At 35.5% G+C, this 18,176-nt stretch overlaps 3 protein-coding genes across 4 annotated transcripts; 1 reads left to right on the forward strand and 2 right to left on the reverse strand.

The window, feature by feature from the left end:
- Positions 1–729: 729 nt before the first annotated feature.
- Positions 730–18,083, reverse strand: LOC126736106 (coiled-coil and C2 domain-containing protein 2A). The gene is made up of 20 exons (XM_050440322.1): positions 17,942–18,083; positions 17,316–17,596; positions 17,093–17,261; positions 16,936–17,036; positions 16,429–16,880; positions 15,483–16,014; positions 15,074–15,429; positions 14,942–15,014; positions 14,716–14,891; positions 14,500–14,665; positions 2,668–2,973; positions 2,472–2,613; positions 2,244–2,417; positions 2,055–2,194; positions 1,850–1,997; positions 1,695–1,791; positions 1,487–1,638; positions 1,203–1,438; positions 1,035–1,146; positions 730–983 (listed from the first exon to the last, which is right to left on the reverse strand). The coding sequence occupies exons 1-20, from the start codon at positions 17,954–17,956 to the stop codon at positions 792–794; spliced, it is 4,020 nt and encodes a 1,339-aa protein (XP_050296279.1). The 5' UTR covers positions 17,957–18,083; the 3' UTR covers positions 730–791.
- On the reverse strand, positions 5,595–6,707 carry LOC126736120 (23 kDa integral membrane protein-like). Of its 2 annotated transcripts, XM_050440345.1 has the most exons (6): positions 6,596–6,694; positions 6,335–6,532; positions 6,098–6,277; positions 5,862–6,041; positions 5,668–5,802; positions 5,595–5,613 (listed from the first exon to the last, which is right to left on the reverse strand). In XM_050440345.1, the coding sequence occupies exons 1-5, from the start codon at positions 6,653–6,655 to the stop codon at positions 5,707–5,709; spliced, it is 714 nt and encodes a 237-aa protein (XP_050296302.1). In that variant the 5' UTR covers positions 6,656–6,694; the 3' UTR covers positions 5,595–5,613; positions 5,668–5,706. The 2 variants fall into 2 exon arrangements, with proteins under 2 accessions (XP_050296302.1, XP_050296301.1); XM_050440344.1 differs by lacking the exon at positions 5,595–5,613 and having other exon boundaries at positions 5,623–5,802; positions 6,596–6,707.
- LOC126736119 (CD151 antigen-like) lies at positions 9,184–13,427 on the forward strand. The gene is made up of 5 exons (XM_050440343.1): positions 9,184–9,313; positions 9,375–9,569; positions 9,620–9,859; positions 12,975–13,169; positions 13,224–13,427. Exons 1-5 carry the CDS (start codon positions 9,257–9,259, stop codon positions 13,389–13,391), a joined length of 855 nt encoding a protein of 284 aa, XP_050296300.1. The 5' UTR covers positions 9,184–9,256; the 3' UTR covers positions 13,392–13,427.
- Positions 18,084–18,176: the final 93 nt, after the last annotated feature.

Raw genomic sequence — 18,176 nt, forward strand, 5'->3', positions numbered from 1 at the left:
GTAACACACGATAATAATGAATTAAATAATAAAATATTCAGGAGATATTTTTTTACAAGTTTCGTTAAGGTTTCAAGGCGATTGGAATAAAATTTAACGAGATATTCAATTGAATGTACCTTTTGTCTGGCAGTTTCATTTTAAAGCTCATGCCTACATTAATATTAAATTTTCTTGAAAACCGTTAAACCGATTGCAATGAATCAAAGAGTATAACCTTAAGAATACATTATTTTACAAGTTTCATTAAGGCTTTAAAACGATTAGACCAAACCTTTAAGAAATATTTAACGTTATGGATAATCCTTGTGACAGGTTTCGTCTTGGAATTCATGCCCCAACTAAAACTCAATTTTCTCAAAAACCATTGAACCGATTGTAATGAATCAAAAAATTAAACATTCAGAAAATATTTTTCTACAAGTTTTGTTATAGTCTCAAAATGATTGGACCAAGACTTTAAGAGATATTCAAATAAATGTCTTTTTTGTATGGTAGTTTAATCTTGAAGCTCATGCGTCAACTAAAATTCAATTTTCTCAAAAACCGATTATTCGATTGCAACGAAACAAAGGTTAGAATATTCAGGAAATATTTATCGTCAAGTGTTATTAAGGTTTCAAATGACTGAAGAGACTTTAAGAGATATTCATCTGGCTTATGCCTTATTTAAAATGTAATTTTCTCAAAAACCATTAATCCGATTGCAATGAATCAAAAAGTAAAATATTCAGAAAACATTTCTCTATAAACTACATTGAAAAAAATTATACATTTCATAAATCGCTTAGCTACACATTCACTTTATCGGCTAGAGTTGAAAGAAACACCCAAACAGAGGCAACTTGCCCCGGATAAACTTGCACAAAAACCGAGAGGCCAAAGTCAATTGTTCCCTTCATGTTATGAATGTTTAGTTTCTTTATTTGCTTCAGTACGTCCCGGGTGGTCGTTAATGGGATGTTTATTATAGTACCATTAACCTAAAAGTGCATATAAAATTCAACCGAGACAATTTTCTATACAAAACTTACCTCATACGGCTCCAAAACCTTTCCTACTTCCAGCATAATATCTCCAATCTTTTTCACATGTAACGAGTACATTTCCAAGTACCTTAAAGTGTGTTTAATGCCTTCAGACACCCTGTAACAAGCCAAAATGACCCCCCCATAATACCTTAAAAGATTGATCTACTTTACCCGGGATTGAAGTTAGTTCGCTCCGTGGGTCTCCACTTCTGAAATTTCCTTTTAATGTTCCTCTCTAGGACCGCCTCGATTTCCTCAAACTTTCCCAAGGAAAAACTGATTTTCTGATTTAAATAATTACTCGGGGCCGTTATTGTGTTATTAAACAGGGGCCACCAGTTCGATTTCCTGTTTAAATCGAACCTTAGTAGAGCAATAGTGGGGCTCCGTTGAGCATTACCCCAAACCTAAAGATCTCTATATAGTTTCAAGGGTTTACAGTCTTAAGGGCTTACGTTCTCCCCGTTTGCTAAACAGTAAATTCGTTGTAAAGGACAAAAAGGGTCTAGAATGTCAAACTTTTGGTTAGTCACCACATCTAAGATGATGTAAGTTGGAAAGTCTGCATAGAGGACGTAGCTGGAAGGTCCATTGGGCAACCCAAAACCTAATTTGACATTTGATTAGGGATGTTAGGCATATGTTAAGTGATGTTTAATGTACCTAATACTAAATAGGCGTCGATGTTTAGGGCCAAAAGGAAGCATACCAGGGCCACACAGTGGTCCACGACAGAGCCCACCATGAGACTCAACATTTCCTAAAACATCAATTTATTAAAAAATTGATTTTTTTAGCTAAAAAGGAGAAACAGTTACATCAGTTTTGAGCCATATATTTTGCAAAAATTGACTATTTTTGCTAAAAGGTATCAGGGACACATATCTTAAGCACCTTTCCGGTGTAACATCGAGGTTGCCAAAGTCATCGTTCGTGAAGCTGGGGGGCTCTAGGGGCCTCAAAAACCTCCAAAAACAAATCATTTATTAAAAAACCCAATTGACAACAACAAACAAGTCTTACTTGGTAATACAGTTGGTTCTGCCACTAGAATCTATTGCCAGAGCCTGGAACTTTTTGGTAATGAAACTGGAGTTAAATAGGTCGTTCCACTTTAAAATGTGCTCTTTTATGTAAGGAGGGTCGTTGGAGGGAAGTTCAGCCTACAATAAACCTGTTACTCTCATATAAGGCTCCTTATAAGTGGCTTACCATGTTTGGTATTAACAAGGGAACACTGTAGCAAAGACTTATATCCATTTCTAAGTAAATTTCATCCATGGACCTTTGCCAGTTCTTAGCAGGAGACTTAAGGGGGTCATATTCAGTTTCTGGGTCATAACCCAATAAAGCTATCGGCCTTTTAACCTTAAACCACCCGTGCAACTGCAAGTCATACAATGAAATACAATCAGAAACTTTATTGTAGTAATTTATTACGTTTGATTCGGTCCCCAAAGCGCTTAGAGGAATTCTAACCGCCCCAAGGTAAAATTTCTCATTAGGGTGAAGCTCATCAAACAGATCTACACAGATACATCCGCACATTGAGTTAGAATTCAAATAATCCATTTGGTCCCACCTGAAAACCCCCCTTATATAAGAGTTACAATGAATATAAAACAACTCTGCTCACCCCAAAGGTATTTCAATGGTTTCATTCCATACGGGATCCCTCCCGAAAGCCACCCCACTTTTATATACGGAGTGTTCAAAGCAAATCTCCAAAAAGGGTTGCACCAGGTCCAACTCGTCTCTGTCCTCGTTTACCGGTTTTCTTTGCGGTACGTTTTTGCCCGCCAAAATTTGAATTTGAATTTTATTGGAGCGCGGCACCTGTGATGGTTTACTATTGGCGCTGATGGTCGGCAAAGGGTTGCTGATTTTCGGTCGCCATCTGAACCAGTTCAGGAAGTTTTTTACGCTTATTTTAATTAGGTCCCTGGTAAATAAAAAATTGATAAATAATATAGTTTTTTCCCGGATTTAAAGAATTTCAATACTGGCAATTACGTAACGAGTGACTAGCGACATATAGAAAGGTGCACAGGCTCATGTCATTTCCCACGAGTATTACTTACGGTGTCGCCATCTATATCGAAAATGGATTATCGTCAAAGTGTGTACGCGTGAACGTTGCCACGTGTTTTTTTTTCTCAAGGTGTTAATAAAACCCGTATCAATGGTGCAAATCGGTATTTTTGATTTTGACTACAAAATATGACAAATAATTTTAACGTATAATGTGTGGCATTTAATTAAATCCTCTGAAAAACAGTGTCATTCGCTTTTTTTTTAATTTACAGAAGTTTTTAATCAATGGCAACCCTGCAAACCAAACAATAGTCAAATTAGTCATAGGGAAATTTTACAAGGAAATTATTAAAGAATTTCGGCAACAGGGCGAAGGTATGGGCTTATACTAAGGAAACTGATCCGTATACTAAACATGCGTACCTAAAAATGAACGATAAACTAGTTTTAGACATTAGCCACGTCGGCGCTGGGTCAGAAAAGTACCCCACTGTGATTGGCTCAATTTTTTAGTGGTTGTATCGTTGGTCACTCTGAACATTTGACGACGCTGACGTTTGACATGTAATCTGTCAATGTCAAATGTACAGTGTCGTGCACTTTCTTCACTCATAAATAACGAAATTATATAATATATATATTATATAAAAACCATAGTTTAAAAATTAACAAAGGTATGTTTCTTAATTTTAAAATGCCTTAAATTTATGTTCTGATATTCTGCATGTTTTGGAAAGTATATAGTATTGGTTAGGTCACGAAACTAGTTGCCAGTAAATGAAAATTTTGAAACAGCTTTGCCACTTCTCTGTCCATTCTTGTTGGGTGATTTAAAACATTTACCTGTAGAGCTTCTCTTTCTCTCTTTTAACTTATTTTATATTTTAATGCATTAGCTCATTTGTGTTTTATTATCTGAACCATAAAGTACATACTTTTTAGTAACAACATTTTATGTATTTATATCTTAAATTGCATGAATCTATATCCTTGTAAGTACTACATCTGAAAGAAAAATATCAGAACTAATGCAAGTATCTTAAATGGAACGTTCCGTTTTGTTTTGGTAAACATAACCTTCCAAAAGCTTTAATTCTTCTGTTTTCCTACAATTGGCACCACTGAAATTTATCAGAGTGACCAACATCGAAACGGCCATTTATTCTTTAATGGATTGGGAACCCAGGTATATTTTTTAAGTTCGTGGTTATTTTGCAGACTGTCTCATTACCTCTAATGCCTTTGCTTAAATGTGAACTGTCTGTCAATTAGACTAATGACACTTTAATGTGTCAGCAATTTTGACGTATGTACTTCAATAACACAAAACTCACTGAACAAATAAAATGCAACTGCCAATCATATTTTTAGCAAATCAGAAAAACAGGTTAAAAATAATAAAATTAATTTCCTATTGCTTTAACAACACTTAAGCTATGTCGTAACGGTGACAGTTGATTTCAACTGTCAACGACATTGACATTTTGGACAGCTGACATTTGACTGAAAACGTTGACATAAAACCATTGGGTACGTTTACACTTTTTTTAATAAAAACAATAACGTACAGAAATTTGCAATTAATTTTAAACAAGTTAATAATTTACTTAATGTCGCTATTCGTCGTCATCGCAAGAAAGGATATTATGATATGAGCAGGTTACATAAATCACAATGATGATATTCGTGGCCACTGTGATAAATTCACTATGTGCTCTTCTTAGGCATGTTTGTCATGAATTTTGTTTTCGTCCATATTTTTCTATAGTCGCCATCTATATCGAAAACGGTTTACCGACATGTTTCGTGTCAATTAAAAAAAAAAAGTCATCGTTTATGTCAATGTTTCGTTACAATGTTGACAATTTTTAACTATTTTACCTAAATTTTAGTGATGCCATAGATTCAATATTTTATTAGATTGAAAGCTTCTTACAGAAAAATTAATTATTTTTCCTTGGATTTAGGGAATTTTCTTTGGTACCAGCATGTATGCATATACGCAATAATAACGTAAATTTAGCGATGACATAACGCTAGTTAAATGCCCTGTATACGCCATGGTTTCAAAGTTGCCATAATGTGTGGTATTTAATTTAATCCTCTGAAAAACAGTGTAATTTTTTATTTTTTACTTTAGAGAATTTCTTAAGCATTGGCAACCATGTAAATTTAAATAATAATTGATTCAAAGGGAGATCTAGTTTCCTTGCTTAAACGTCAACTGTCTGTCTAGTGACACTTGTTTGAACTCTAGATGTGTCAACAAGTCTGACGTATGATGTAATTCCATTGCGTGCATTTACACTTTAATAACATTAACGTCATTGAACAAATAAATTATTTGAATGTAACCTGTCCGTCAAACTAATGACACTTTGGGCGAATTACATAGTTTCATAGTGTTCAACTACCAATCACACTTTTAACAAATCAGAAAAACAAGTTAAAAATAATCACGTGATGTTTCAACAATAGATGGACACCACATCAGGGACATTTTTGACAGGTGACATTTGGCTGTGTTGGGAAAACGTTGAAACATGACCTAAAACCATTCATTGGATACGTTTACACTTTAATAATAAGCACAACACCATACAGAAATTTTGAATTAATCTCAAACAAGTCAATAATTTCTTCAATATTCCGATTCGTCGTCATCGTAAGAGAGGTCGTTCATGTAATCATCATGATATGAGCATGCTACGCAAATCGCGGTGATGCCGGCTACCAACTAAAAGAAAAAAATATTCCCTAAAACAATCGTCTCTAGGGGAATTTCAATGTTCGTACCTCTAGTGCCGCTAAAGCCACCTCAAAATATATGAAAATCATAGATTTCATAATCCAGTCCTGGAAGGGCCCGAGGCACCCAGTCTCGTAGCAAGTCTCTTTCCGATTGGCATTCGGATAGCAACTTTCCGGTATTTTAGCCCCCCAATAAGCTGGAGACCGTAGACCGCAACAATGAAACTATGAAGGAAAATAAACGACCAAATTGAGGCAACCTGTACCGTTTTCACACTTACAGAAGTCTGAATCAGATCGACGATCTCCCTAGTCTCGCCACTTGTGTAGTACTTATCGAAGTAATTTGTCAGTCGTTTCTCTATTTCGATTTTGAGCCCTTTTTTATCCTTCACCAACACCCAGGTGTAGATGGTCGACGCCAGGCATGCCAGGAATATGATTATCAGTAGTATGCCGTACTACAATGAAAATTTGAAGGTCAGTCGTAGTCTTAAGCGAGCGCTAGACAGATTTACGGTGTGCAGACAACAAACGCTTCTCTTCCATGCTCCGCAGCATCCCAACAAGGCGATAATAAATATGGCGCCACCCCCCACCCCCGCTATGATCGGGAAATTGGAAAATGCTTTTGCCGCTGACGGTACCGCCTCTTTGTAATACTTGAAATATAAATGGATACCAATACCTCCTCCTATTAAACCCACTCCAGCAATCTGAAATTTCCATGCTGTTTAATCTGGAGGGCGCTCAGTGCGTGCCAAGTGAGTAGCACTTACGGCGAATATTAAATTTAACACGAACAGGATGAACCTGAAACATTCCGTCGGACAACCCATTTTAATATCACTGATAAATTTACTGTGCGAAAAAGGAACATTTCAACCTGTAATTGTCAGGAAAATGATTAAAAGTGCGTTCCATTAAACACTTCTATTATACAAGGTGATCCCAACGTTATACATGAAATTACATTATACAGAGGTACACTTCTGACCAACAGCGTCAATGTGGCTTCAATCTGTTATATGAGCTTCTTTTGGGGAGTTTTCGCACGATATCCGAACTCGTCGCATAAAAGTGCTTATAACTTTGGTTTTATTCGGAGTACAGAAACGCAGTTTACCTTTTTATAATCTAGAAATATGGGGCTACAACTTGACCGTATTCAAATTTTGTTTTTTGTTTAAAACAAGGACGCCTTTAAACTCAAAAAAAAAATTTGTCCAATTTTTTTCAATGGGAATTCGATACAGGTCGCAACGGTTCTTGGAATGTTATGAAACTTTACAGATCGATCAGAGTTCGCGTGAGCCAGTGCGGTATAGTTTTTGGTTATTCTCCGCATACGGGAAATATTTCTTTTTAAAGTCCAAAGTTTCAGACATGTGTGATATTCTAGCCACTCTGACGGTTAAACGGGACCTTTGCGGACATAATGACCTAGGGAAGAAATATGCGTCTCATCAAGGACTACAAATTCTATTAAGGGTTTTTATTTTAAATATTTTTTTTTCGGAGAAAAATTATTGCATTTTTTTAGTTGTTGCCGTGTAAAAATTTTTAGGTGCAAAATTAAAAAGAATTTCATTTGGATTGATTAAACCTGCATTATTTCTCAATAAAACGGCGTATCAAGTTTAACGCTATCATTTATACAGGGTAAGCACTGTTCATTTGAAAATACCCCTTTTCAGACGTTTTTAATACTTGGACATTAATTGTACGCACCCTGTATCTCATATCGCTAAAAATCACCCTACATACTGGCGTTTCTCAAAGCAACCTATGGCCGCGTCTCCATGGCAACGAAAACGACGATTTTCGCTGAAAAAAGACCCTTTTTATAATTAAAATTTAACTACTAAAACTGATTCGAATCGGGCTAGAATTGATATTAATCTGTTCCCGAAGCTTTCTACTATTTTTCCATGTCGAATGATAAGATAAAAACCTTTTTTTATACCCTAAAACATCGTCTGAAAATGGTCGGTTTTGACGTCTATGCCCAATTTAAATGGCGTCTTTTGACAACATGGCGTCAAAGTGGATGAATCGGCTCGGACTTGCTTCCTAATTTCATTGATAAAATAGCTCAAAACTGATTGATTAAATCTGCATTATTTTTCAATAAAACGGCGTATTAAGTTTAACGCTATCTTTTATACAGGGTAAGCACTGTTCATTTGAAAATACCCCTTTTCAGACGTTTTTAATACTTTTAATAACTTTTTAGAGGCGCCACCTATAGCCAAACGGTTTATAAACGGTTTGCAGCCTGTAATAAGGGAAATGTTTTCCATTATCAACCGTACTAGTAAAACCGTTTTTGAGTTTTGAAAATTTTTTTCACTTTGGATATTAATTGTACGCACCCTGTATGTCATATCGCTAAAAATCACCCTACACACTGGCGTTTCTCAAAGCAACCCATGCATGGCCGCGTCTCCATGGCAACGAAAACGACAATTTTCGCCGAAAAAAGACCCTTTTTATAATCGAAATTTAACTACTAAAACTGATTCGAATCGAGCTAAAATTGATGTTAATCTGTTCCCGAAGCTTTCTACTATTTTTCCATGTACAAATTATAAGATAAAAACCTTTTTTTATACCCTAAAACATCGTCTGAAAATCGTCGGTTTTGACGTCTGTGCCCAATTTAAATGGCGTCTTCTGACAACATGACGTCAAAGTGGATGAATGGGCTCGGACTTGCTTCCTAATTTCATTGATAAAATGCTTAAAATAGCTCAGAACTTTCTGGAATTGATACGGAATTATTCAAGAGACTCTGGAGAATCCGAATATGTGCATATCTTTTACCAAATCGGGTTTTTTTAGCCGTGATAATTCGCAACGTTTTGACGTTTTAGCATTTTCCGTCTATTTTATAATATTCATGCGACACAGTGGTCTATACAAGGCATTTAGCTAGACAAAAATTACAATACGGTGGGTCATAATGATAAAAAAAAAAATCTAATCTAATCTAAGATTTAATGTATTTATTATGCGGGACTATTTTTTTTTTTACTTTTTTGTTATTTGCCCCTTCTGAATGAAATTTGGTATTTGGGGTTTATTTAGGAACAATTATTGATTTTTTACAAATTTTTCAAATATTGATCCATTTTCATTGAAATTTGGTATTTAAAGTTATTCTCTGAAGTATGATACCCCAAAAACCGTAAATCCAAAAACTTGTAAGACATATTATTACTCACCGCGTTGCCGGGGCAAGTGTTTCACAATCTTCAACGAATTTTCTACTTGTACTGTATTTAAAAAAGTTTCCACTAATCAAAATAAAAAAAAATGTCTTCGGGTTCCGTAAGGTAATATCCGATTGAATTAGGAACCGTCCTAATTAACCCTTTCATTATGACAATCCGTGTCAAGCGACTAAAATAATCCAAAATTTGTTTATATCCTAATTAATGTGTAATTACTTTAACAGTAAAATCTGGTTTTTGGTGACAGTGGTGTTATTACTGGTAAGGGACATTTTAAAATGCCCTTAAGGGTCGTTGCCAATTGATTTTTGGAGATTTTTAGATTGCGGGCGTATTACTCTTATGTCTGGCAGTCATTCTGGTGGTGAACAACAATGTGCTCCAAAGAGCGACCCCTTCGTCGTTCAAAATAGGGCTGCCCTTTATCACGGTTGTTATCGCGGGGGTTTTAATGTTCGTCGTCACTTGGTTCGGCTTTAATGGGGCCCTTAAGGTCAACATCTCCGCACTCAGATTGGTCAGTACAGCCTCGCCATATTGCCGAGCCTATTTTGATGATTTTGTTAGTTTATGTTAGTTGCAGCTTTCCTAATCATCATAGAAATAACTTGTCTCGCCTGGAGTACAATTTCGGCGAATAGCGACGGCACGAAGCAGCACGTGGAAGAACATATAAAGAATATTTTTTTAAAGAACAGAAATCAGACTGTAAGGAAAAGGTTGTCTTTGAAGAAGTCGACGAATGTAAAGGAGAATGATGAGTGTCGTTTTGCAGATACTACCGTAATTGATTCGATCCAATATCAGGTAATTAAGTCATGTTGAATATCGGATTGATGGTTATAACATTTAAGGCATACTGGGACATTAAAAAGTCATAGTAGCGTATAATTTCATTCATATTTTTCAATTTTAATCATCTGTATTACGGTCCTGATTTTCGTTTAATACATCTGTCATTTTTGACAGTGGACGTGTACGTCATCTGTCAATTTTTTAAAATGGCCGGCGTGACCTACCTTGAAAAAAAATTAAAAATAGAGCAAGAAGGAAATTAGAGTAATGTAACAAATTTTTTTTTAATTTCACATTTATTTTTTGCAACTCAATCTTCTGTAATACAGTCCCGATTCTAATATCACATATTTTAACAATGCGATAGTTGATTGGCATTTATCTGTCATTTTTGACGGTTAGTCACTGGAAAAAATTAAACAAAAGAGAGAGAGAAGGAAACTGGAGTCATACATCTAACTTTTTAAAATTTTTATTATCAATTTTTAAGACACAATCTTATTTCATTTTAACGTATTGCGAATGACGTTTAACACATCTGTCATTTTTGACAGTTGACATGTAGGTCATCTGTCACTTTTTTAAATTGGCCGAGTGGCTTACCTTACAAAAAAATAAAAAGAGAGAGAGAGAGAGAAAGAGAGAAGGAAACCAGAGTGGTGTATTTAAATTATATTAATTTTACATGTATTTTTTTATGCTCAATGGTCTGTAATACGTTTCTGAATTTAATGCCATTTGATATTTAACTGATCTGTCACTTTTGACAATCAAACCAAAGTCATGTATCTAATTTTTTTTTCCAATGTCTTGTATTACGGTCCTAATTTTAATGTCAATTGCGTTGAATGACCCTTAACTGATCTGTCATTTTTGACAGTTGGCGTTTCAGTCATCTGTCACTTTTTTCAAAATGGCCGACGTGGGCTACCTTGAAAAGAACATAAGAGAGAGAGAGAAAGAGAGTGAGTGAATTAGGAAGAAACCAGAGTAGTTAGTATATCTATTTTTTTTTGAAATTTTATATTTTCTTTTTAGAACTCAATCTCCTGTAATACGATCCTGATTTTCAATTGACAGTTAAATGACGTTTAATTAATCTGTCATTTTTGACAGCTGACGTCTGGTACTTTTTCAAAATGGCCGACGTGGCCTACTTTAAAAAATATATATAAAGAAAAATTTAAAAGAACGCAGTCTTACATATACTCAATCGTCTGAAATACGATCCTGATTTTAATGTCAATTGCGTTGAATGACGTTTCAATTCATTTGTCATTTTTAATAGTTGATGTATAGGACATCTGTCACTTTTTCAAACTGGTCGACGTGGGCTACCTTGAAAAGAACATAAAAGAGAGAGAGAGAGAGAGTGAGTGAGTTAGGAAGAAACCAGAGTAGTTAGTACATCTATTTTCTTTTAAAATTTTATATTTTCTTTTTAGAACTCAATCTCCTGTAATACGGTCCTGATTTTCAATTGTCAGTTAAATGACGATTAATTAATCTGTCATTTTTGACAGCTGACGTCTGGCACTTTTTCAAAATGGCCGACGTGGCCTACTTTAAAAAGTATATATAAAGAAAAATTTAAAAGAACGCAGTCTTGCATATACTCAATCGTCTGTAATACGATCCTGATTTTAATGTCAATTGCGTTGAATGACGTTTCAATTCATTTGTCATTTTTAACAGTTGTTGTGTAGGACATCTGTCACTTTTTTCAAAATGGCCGACGTGGGCTACCTTGAAAAGAACATAAGAGAGAGAGAGAAAGAGAGTGAGTGAATTAGGAAGAAACCAGAGTAGTTAGTACATCTATTTTCTTTTAAAATTTTATCTTTTCTTTTTAGAACTCAATCTCCTGTAATACGGTCCTGAGTTTCAATTGACAGTTTATGACGTTTAATTAATTTGTCATTTTTGACAGCTGACGTCTGGCACTTTTTCAAAATGGCCTACTTTAAAAAGTATATATAAAAAAGAAAGTTAAAAGAACTCAGAGTCTTACATATACTCAATCGTCTGTAATACGATCCTGATTTTAATGTCAATTGCGTTGAATGACGTTTCAATTCATTTGTCATTTTTAACAGTTGCTGTGTAGGACATCTGTCACTTTTTTCAAAATGGCCGACGTGGGCTACCTTGAAAAAAACATAAGAGAGAGAAAGAGAGAGAAAGAGGGTGAGTAAGTTGGAAAGAAACCAGAGTAGTTAGTACATCTATTTTCTTTTCAAATTTTATATTTTCTTTTTAGAACTCAATCTCCTGTAATACGGTCCTGATTTTCAATTGACAGTTAAATGACGTTTAATTAATCTGTCATTTTTGACAGCTGACGTCTGGCACTTTTTCAAAATGGCCGACGTGGCCTACTTTGAACATTTCTATAATTTTAATTTATTTTTTTAAACCTCAATCTCCTGTAAGTTGATCTTCATTTCACTGTTATATATTAACAAAGCACTACCCCGTTGACGTTTAACTCATCTGTCATTTTTTTGACAGCTGACATTTCACTCTGTGACTTTCAAAATTTCCGATTTCTATATTTTCTTGCTTCATTCTTCATATAGATACAAATATTCACTATGTAGTACCGCTTCCGGTGCTAGGTGGCGCCAAGCGTAAAATTCAGATAAATTTATCTGACAGGTCTCCTACTTAGCGACACGGCTGTCAGCCATCACTAAGTTTAAAGATTAACCGAGAAACAAAATAAAAGGGAAGGGGGATTTATGAATAAAATCCTATCCTATTATATTATAATTATTCATTGTTTAAATCCTGGATGGGTAGTATTCTATTCGAATAAAGCACCTCATATAATTTCGATTGAAGTTCCTTTGATCAATAAAAAAAATAAATAACATAATAAAGAGAGAGATAGAAAAAAGCCATCCATGATTATATATTTAAAATGTTTAACCTCATAAACCTTTTTGAAATTCAATCTTCTGTAATACGGTCCTGATATGCGATCGACATTTCTTGTCTGTCATCGTGCCTAGGGCCAGGGTCGAACTCAATTTTTAATCTAACTAAATCAAACCCAATAATCCTGGTTCGAAATAGTTTGTGCTAATGTGCTAATCTAAAAAAATACCTAAAAATCAGTGTTTAGTTTAGCTGTTGCGGCACCGAGAACTCTACATATTGGATCATCAAAAATGAAAGTTATATCCCGGATAGTTGCTTTCCAAAACGTAATAGACGACTACCCCAGCACGAAGAAGGTTGCTATGATGGCGTTCGGTATTTTTACATACTATGGGCCTTGGCAACGTCGATTATACTTGGCATCGCCATGCTTCTTGAGGTAATGACAGTGTTGCCAAACCAGCAACGATCTAACCTGTTACACGGTTGACAGATTGCAGGTATGACATTAGCGTTCAGACTATGGTCGGGGATACTGAACGGAGAACATGAAGAAGAATATTACGACTCCTCTTCTAACGATGAAGACGATCCGAATGGTATCTCATCGAAACGGATACCGAATATCTCATCAATTTCTTATACGATGTATCAAATGTAGATGGAATTTTAAGTATGAATAAAGCGTTTTATAAGAGTTTTGTTAATAATCCCCGATACCGTGGCAACCTTGGTTTAAGTTAACTTATATGACCAGTAGTTAAAACTGTATCAAAAAATTATTTCTAAGGCGCCCTCTAACGTCAGAACGTAGAGCTACGAGTTTTCAAAGATTAACGCAGGACAAGTGTCTTTTTTCGAAAGTTATAAGTATAAAAATAACGTTAGTTGCTTACAAGATGTTAAACGGGTAGTTTTATTTGCAATTTCCATCCTTTTCTGGTGTTTCCACATGATTTCCATCACAAGTGACATAACCTAATTGAATACGTTTACACCGTAATGCAAATTGATTATAGTTGGTTATGTTTAACTCGTAATTATTGTACCATAAGTAAAATGTTCTTCTTTGTCCAAGTCTAGTTATTACATCTCGTTAATAAAGCATACGACGTATACTAGCCAATATTTTATATCCTACCTACTTACTTGGGTTAATAATAATTATAAAAACAGTTATTAAGATAGAAATAGCATCAATGGTTCAAAATCTTATACTTAGTGTCTGGCCAATTAAAATTAAATGATTAAAATGTTAAGATACGGCCATAAAAATGAAAATAATAAAAATAAATAAAATAAGCCATATCGGCTAAAAACTACTGTAATAAACTACGAAAACGTCATTTGCGGTACAAATACACCTTAAAGCAATGGAAGGACAAATATAAAGTACCTTTGGACTTAGAAGAAAAATTGTTTAATACTTTTTTATAGGCACTGAGACTTACTATCAGGAAGTTTTTATTTTACTGCACTACCTTCATCCTAAAAAGAGTTATCTGAAGCCAGTCCTAAGCCAAATATCAATAATTTGTTAAAAGTAGTTATTAGTTATATTATGGTCCGAGAAATATTTTTGGTCAGTTTCTCAACTACAGAGCAGTGCACTTATTTTCTAAATTGGGGCACAATGTACCCTTCTTCAATTTTGACGCGAAATTGTTTTTACTTTGAATATCATTTATTAATGACTGATAAGTGATATGTTATGATAATGACTGTATTTTGTGTACTTTCTATAAACAGTTAATCAATCAAATACTTACTCAAAATAAATGAGAAGTTTCTCATCCACGACACTCTCGTAACTCAAATTGTCGCTCATCCCTTTACACTTTTGGAAAATCTTCGTTTGTATTTGCTTAAGTCGCCTCTGCCCGTTTTCCCTTAAAGTTTCCGGGTCAACGTCCTCGCGTAAATCTTCAAATGTACCTGCAAAACTCTTTAAATATTTAAAAAAAAAATCAATTTAAACTTCTCACCCTCACGCGCCTTCCTCATCTTAAAGTCCTTGATTAGACCGAAATCGATCTGCCTCACTCGGTTGGGTACTAACACACCATCGAACTCGATTTCCCTCTGGTCGCGTAACTTTAAATATTGAAATCTTAAGTTCGTTTCTATATCCGAGATTTTGCAAAAAGGCTTAGGCTGGATCCTGCAATTACTTAAAATTAAAAAAAAAACTTAAAAAAGCACTTAACATACCTGAAGTAGTCCTTATTGAGGTTGTTTTCCAGCCAATCAACAAAAGGATCAAGGTTCAAATGAGCATTTTTATCTGGAAAAACCCTCACTTAAATAAGCATCTCTTATCATTAAACCAAACTTATAAAACACCTTTAATGATGTTCCTAATCACCCTCTGATCCAACTTTCCATATTTATCCATGACCCTCCTTATATGCTCCCTTTGAGGAAGGTCCACGCTGATCTTACGAGCCGAGGAGCTCCTCCAGCCAATTCTATAACTCAAAACGACCGTGGTGGTGAGCTCCTCAAACAGTTCCATATTTAACTCGGTAAACTCAAAATCGGTGATTTTTTGGAGGCTTTCCGCGCTACCTACACCACTATGCTTGTAATGGACGATATCCCTCCTCTGGAACGTTTGCTCTAACATTTCGGACTGTTCATAAACCGTTTCTGGATAGGGGATTTCGATTTTTAGCTCCGCGATTTTCTTCTTAAGGAGGCTTCAATATACAACATGTTCATATTAAATGATAACCAGGGTTTTCACGCTTACCCCTTAGGATGCTCGTAAAGTTCCACAAATAAGCATTTCGGAACGTTCAGAAGTTGTATGGAAATCGTTTCGTTCAAGTCCAAGTTGAAATCGTCATCCAGAAGGGCGGGTTTGACCTTGCAAACTGTTAAATCGTGGCAAACGATCTTGGCGGTGAACTTTGTCGATGTCACCACGTTTCTTCTGTCTCTTTCGCTCGCGTTGTTCGGATCCGTAGTTATTGGATGGTCGCGTTTTAATTGGAAATGCAGCGTCGGTTCACCTGGAGGCTTCAAACTTCTCTCCAACTTCTTCTTTAAGTCACTTTCAATTTTCGTCGTGTCGATTGTTAAAGTAGGCTTTTCCGAGTCTGAATCTCTGCTTAACTTCTTGTTTAAACTCACTCTCTGTTGCTCGATTATTTGACCCATCAGCTCCTTAAATAGCACGTCATACTGCTCCTTTTCCACGGAGAGATCCACCAGTTGCTTTTTAATGATCAGTCTCACATTTGTGTTGGAAAACCCTTGATGCGACCTTAATTTTTTAATGGCTAAAATAGTTGATGAAAAAACACTTATGAAGTAAACGCACTCAATATTATTACTGTATTTATGAGGATGTAGACGCATTTAATTGAATTATGTCAAACCTCGAGACATGACATGACGGTTGCCTAACTGTTATGTGGCTGAAAGATGAAATGTCTTATGGCGGCAAATTTAAAATTCTGATTCAAGGCAAGGGATTAAAATCAACTCGTAATTAATTAAAATGATAAATCGAATTAAAGGAAAAAATCAGCTGTCAGTTGAATGAAGTTAATATGAACATACTGAGATTATAAGGGTTGCCTACTGGCAATTGCCTTGCAGAAAAGCCATCAACAAAACAAGACAAGACAAGGGTTGCCTAACTGTTACGAGATCACGAGGCGCCAAATTTAAAACTAAAAATTCTTCCCTACCTTTCCAAATACTCAACACATTTCTACACCTCTCTCTCTGTTCCCGAGCCTCTCTAATCAACCTCTCTCTCCTTTTCCTCACATCTTTCCACGTGACCTCACTTTGATCGCTCGAGTCAGCGTCTCCTAAACCCTTCAAACCTTTTACTTCCTCAAGAACGTCCCTCACAGAATATTTATTGTCATTCTCCCTGTACTTGTCACATAATTCTGTGAGTTTCCTCACGAGCACGTGCTCCAAACTAAACAAGGGGTGATGTAAAAATTTGACTTTTAGTAAGGAGAGTTCTAAAATGTTTTGATTTATTACGAGGATTTCGGTTAGGTTGCTGTAAGGAGGGTGAGGCTGAACGTGCGTGCTGCACTGGCCAGGAAAAGTGTGATGTTTTGGTTTTATTGAAGAAAGCTTTACTGGGTTAGGGAGGAGATGATCCAGCTGTAAGGTGGTATATCTAAAAACCTTATTAGTTAATATGGATTGTATAATAAGTAGTTATCATCACTCACTTTTGAAAATTCATATGGTCGTTTTCACACAATTTTACCTCCAACTGAAGGTTTTGCGGTAAGTAGGTCTTAATTAATTCCAAGCTGTTTGATTCAATGCTCTACAAGTTACGGTTAATGCACAACCAACGTATATATGGGTGGCCTATATAGTTACCTCTTCCCTATGAGTTTCAAAATTCACAAAAGAAAACTCCTTGTTTTCAGCTTGCGCTTCCTGAGTTTTGAGTTTCTCCCTCAGAGATTTTACTCTCTCATCCACTAAGGTGCTCTCTCTCCTCAGTATATCCAGAGATTTTTTCAGTTTGTTAATTTTCTCTGTTGTCCTACAACACATTCACAAGTTCATGGGTGAGGACAGAAATATCCCAAGAACTCACTTAACAAACTTATTTTTTCCACCCAACAAACTCCTCCTCCCACCATTTGAACTTTCGGAAACAATGTCCTCGGATATTTCCGAGGTGTCCTCAGTATCATCACTCCAACCAGTTTTTATCGCAGTTCTCGATTTTATGGAAAAAACCGACGTCAGTTCTTGATCGCTCCTCACCGAACCGCTTGACGGTGACGCGTGAGGAGGAGAATGAACCTGGTTGCGATTCCGCAGTTTTAAACGAGGCAGTTTCCTGGTTGGTGAGGTCATTTCAAGCAGGTCTTCCTGCCAATTAAATACAATAAAGAAAACTCTTAGTTCGACCCTGTCGCGAACCGCCATTTTGGTTTTGACGTGATGACAAATGACAGTAAACACGTTGTTTATCTGTCAGTGGTCATCTGAGTGACGTTTGGAATGCGACAGGGTTGTACTTTGATTTGATTTTTATATTTGTTATTAATTTTGTTACAATGACAAGTGACAGTTAACACATTTTTGATCTGTCCAGCACCGGATGATGAATAATATATATATTTTTCAGAGCCGAATAACATAATTTATTGATAGTATTCAGATAGGTATATTAAATAAATATAGGAATTAAATTATTTGTTTGCTTTTTTTTACCTTTGAACTATTCATATTGACCAGACCACAGGGGCACAACTCAATCACGTTAATCAAGTTACTAATAAAAACTGAAAATTATGAAAAAATGCATAAATACAAACAATGACAAGCATTATTACCATGGCAACTGGATCTTTGTAAACAAAAATTTCGCTTAATGGGAAGTACAGAGGTTGCCAAGTCTCATTCTACAGCGACTCAAAAGACACTAATGAGTTACTTATTTTATTGG

Source organism: Anthonomus grandis, chromosome 5, assembly GCF_022605725.1.
Source record: "Anthonomus grandis grandis chromosome 5, icAntGran1.3, whole genome shotgun sequence".
Lineage (NCBI taxonomy): Eukaryota > Metazoa > Arthropoda > Insecta > Coleoptera > Curculionidae > Anthonomus > Anthonomus grandis.

Bases quoted from the DNA above. Each gene is read 5' to 3' on its own strand.
- LOC126736106 (XM_050440322.1), bottom strand. The intron at 14,666-14,715 runs GTGAGAAGTTTA...AGAGTTTTGCAG, and splicing joins GATGAGGAAGGCGCGTGAGG to GTACATTTGAAGATTTACGC. The intron at 984-1,034 runs GTAAGTTTTGTA...ATGCACTTTTAG, and splicing joins AGGTTTTGGAGCCGTATGAG to GTTAATGGTACTATAATAAA.
- LOC126736120 (XM_050440345.1), bottom strand. From the start codon at position 6,655: ATGGGTTGTCCGACGGAATGTTTCAGGTTCATCCTGTTCGTGTTAAAT. The intron at 6,533-6,595 runs GTAAGTGCTACT...TGGAAATTTCAG, and splicing joins TGTTAAATTTAATATTCGCC to ATTGCTGGAGTGGGTTTAAT. The intron at 5,803-5,861 runs GTACGAACATTG...TTTTTCTTTTAG, and splicing joins TGGCTTTAGCGGCACTAGAG to TTGGTAGCCGGCATCACCGC.
- LOC126736119 (XM_050440343.1), top strand. From the start codon at position 9,257: ATGTGTAATTACTTTAACAGTAAAATCTGGTTTTTGGTGACAGTGGTG. The intron at 9,570-9,619 runs GTCAGTACAGCC...TGATTTTGTTAG, and splicing joins ACATCTCCGCACTCAGATTG to TTTATGTTAGTTGCAGCTTT. The intron at 13,170-13,223 runs GTAATGACAGTG...CACGGTTGACAG, and splicing joins GCATCGCCATGCTTCTTGAG to ATTGCAGGTATGACATTAGC.